General features: G+C 50.5%; 1 protein-coding gene across 1 annotated transcript in view; it reads right to left on the bottom strand.

The window, feature by feature from the left end:
• The window catches only part of Armc12 (armadillo repeat containing 12), an 8,851-nt gene extending 7,578 nt beyond the window's left edge, over nucleotides 1–1,273 (bottom strand). The window contains exons 1-2 of the mRNA XM_021149559.2: nucleotides 1,080–1,273; nucleotides 28–173 (exon numbers count right to left, since the gene is read on the bottom strand). Of these exons, the coding sequence (XP_021005218.1) occupies nucleotides 28–173; nucleotides 1,080–1,242 (309 nt within the window). The 5' untranslated portion in view covers nucleotides 1,243–1,273. The remainder of the gene's footprint in view (nucleotides 1–27; nucleotides 174–1,079) is intronic.
• Between the last annotated feature and the right edge of the window lie 1,408 nt (nucleotides 1,274–2,681).

Raw genomic sequence — 2,681 nt, 5'->3', positions numbered from 1 at the left:
GCCCCGCCCCGCCCCGCCCCGCCCCACCTCAGCCTCCAGCAAGTACACGCAGCGGGTGATGTTATGAAGGATCATGCTCCTGGTATAGTCATCCTGTTTGCAGTCTAGAGAGTTGAGAAGTCTTCGAATCTCACCCGAGTCCCGCCCGTGGCGCTCTCTCTCGATGGCCAGGCCTAGAAAGCACCCCAGTCCACAGTTAGGGATACGGACTTAGAATTAGGAAAAGCAAGGGGCTGGGAAGTGGGGGAGAGGGAAGGAGGGAGCTGAGGGCAAAGGCTGTGCCTAGCGCTTCACGGACTGCTGCTACACCAACTGTGCACCCCACCAAGAACCTAATCTAATAATGTACCATCTGCCCTGTCAGGCGCTCGTTTGTTCACAATGACAACTTTCCTGGTGTGTAGCGCCGACAAGTAGGGTTCTGCTTTCACCAACAATCTCAAATTACTGACCCTTTTCCTGATGGCACAAAAGTACCCTAGGGAGAGTAGAGAGATGGCTCAGTGGTTAAGGAAACTGACTGTTCTTCCAGAGGTCCTGGGTTCGATTTCTAGCAGCCAGATGGTGACTAACAAACACCTGTTACTTCAGTCTGGGCATCCAATGCTCTCTTCTAGCCTCTGTGGGCACTGCATACGGGTGGTGCACACACACACACACACACGTAGGCAAAACACCCAAACACATCAAATAATAAAGTACCCCATGACCTAGTTGGAAACTCAGGGCAAAAGGTGTCTCAGCTTTTCTTTCCTTCAGTATCTTCAGATCCTAGGCAAGAGCAGGACAGATATAAAGCTCTTGATTTCCATTTCCAGTACATAGAACAGAGAAAGCCAAGCTGATGGTTCCTGGCTGGAGACTTGGCTACTAATAGACTCCAAAACTAGCTTCTATAGCAGAGCCTTGCCTCAGGTGCTAGGAAGGAGGAGGGAAACTGAGGCAGACCAGAGGAAAGAAAGAAGGAAGGAGGAAAGTGGAGCTTGAAAGAGTCACCTTTGCCCTCGCCCCCCTCCCCAGGGGAGGCCTTAGGGAGGTTTCCTGGGGCAGAGCCCTCTCCCCAGGGACTGGACACTTACGGGCAATACAGATCGGCGAGTTGGAGCAGAGTGGTGGATGACATTTTAAGCCAGTCCTGATGGCCTTGTACAGCAGGTATAAGGCCCCGGCGCCTGTAGCCAGGCCCACGAAGCTTTTGATGAGGTCCAGTTGCTCCAGGAACCGGGGAATGGTCTTGCCCATGTCTTCCGTGCTGCCTTGTGGCTAGGTAGGAGCTAGGCCCAAGGCACCTGGAGAGAACATTCCAGAACCAGAACCCTGGCAGGGCCCAGAACCAGGGCACTAGAATCGGCACTAGGCAACAAAGGACACTTAGGAGATGACGGGGTTCAGGAGGCCTCAGAGTGGTCCAGAGGAGGGAAGGTGCTACTTTTGGAGGCTGAGAAGAAGAAGTCAGAGACTCTAGGGGTAGAAGGGAGGGAGGGAGTGGGGCTCAGAGGCACTGCTTGCCTAGCGTGGAAAAGGCTCATCTCTTCGGAGCTTTATGGGTTTTTGTCATCTATTTGTTTATTTTTTTCTTTCTGTTTTTTTTTTAAGATTTATTTATTTATGTATAAAAGTATACTGTAGCTGTCATCAGACACGCCAGAAGAGGGCACCAGATTCCATTACAGATGGCTGTGAGTCACCATGTGGTTTCTGGGATTTGAACTCAGGACCTCTGGAAGAGCAGCCAGCACTCTTAACCGGCTAAGCCATCTCTCTCTCCAGCCCCTTATATTTGTTTGTTTATAAACAATGTCTCACTATGTAACCCTGGCTGGCCTGGATCTGGCTTCTGCCTAACCCTGGCTGGGTTAAAGGTGTGCATCACCACACCTGGTTTTTTACATTGACGTGTGTCAAAGTCACACGCACGTGGATACCCAAGGCGTGCAGAAGGAAGTGTTGGACCCACTAGAACTGGAGTTGCAGCCAGCGGTGAGCTGAGCCATGTGTGTGCCAGGAACCAACGTTGGGTCATCAGGAAGAGCAAGAGCGCCTAGCTGCGTGGTGCCCTCTCTCTACCTCCTCTCTGTAGTTTTTGAAATATCACATAATTCAGGCTCTTACTATATTGTTAAGAATAACCGTGATTGATCTTCCTGTCTCTACCTCCCTAGTGGCTGGCGGGTTACTGGTGTGCACCACCACCGCCCAGCTCCTGTATGGTTGTGGGTCTAAGTGTTGCAGCTCAGAAGGAAAAGGCTTCCCCTACGGAAGTGGACTGCGGCAGGGGAAGATTTCTCCAACAAAAGTGTTACAGCTCTGCTCAGGTAGGGGGAGAGCCCAGAAAAAGCTCTGCTCCCATGAAAATGTTAGAGTTGCTGTTAGAGGTATCCTGGCAATTGGGAGCCAGGGAATACCACAAGGTCACCCTGCATAACCAACAAGCCCCATACAAGAGATTGTGTCCATTGTGTCTGTTGGGAGGGTGGCTGTCTCTGCTCGAGTGAGAAGCTGCAGAGAACTGAGCAGAAGGCAAAACTTATATAAGATTTCTGGCTGCCTGGGTTGGGGGCAGGGAGATTTTCCTGTGGAGATTTCCAAGGTGAGGATTGGTGGGATTTCTTTTTTTTTTTTTTTTTTTTAATTTTTTATTAGGTATTTTCCTCATTTACATTTCCAATGCTATCCCAAAA

This window comes from Mus caroli, chromosome 17 (assembly GCF_900094665.2).
Source record: "Mus caroli chromosome 17, CAROLI_EIJ_v1.1, whole genome shotgun sequence".
NCBI classification, from domain to species: Eukaryota; Metazoa; Chordata; class Mammalia; order Rodentia; family Muridae; genus Mus; species Mus caroli.
Note: the sequence above shows the minus strand (reverse complement) of the source record. Positions and strands in the feature narration are given on the sequence as shown.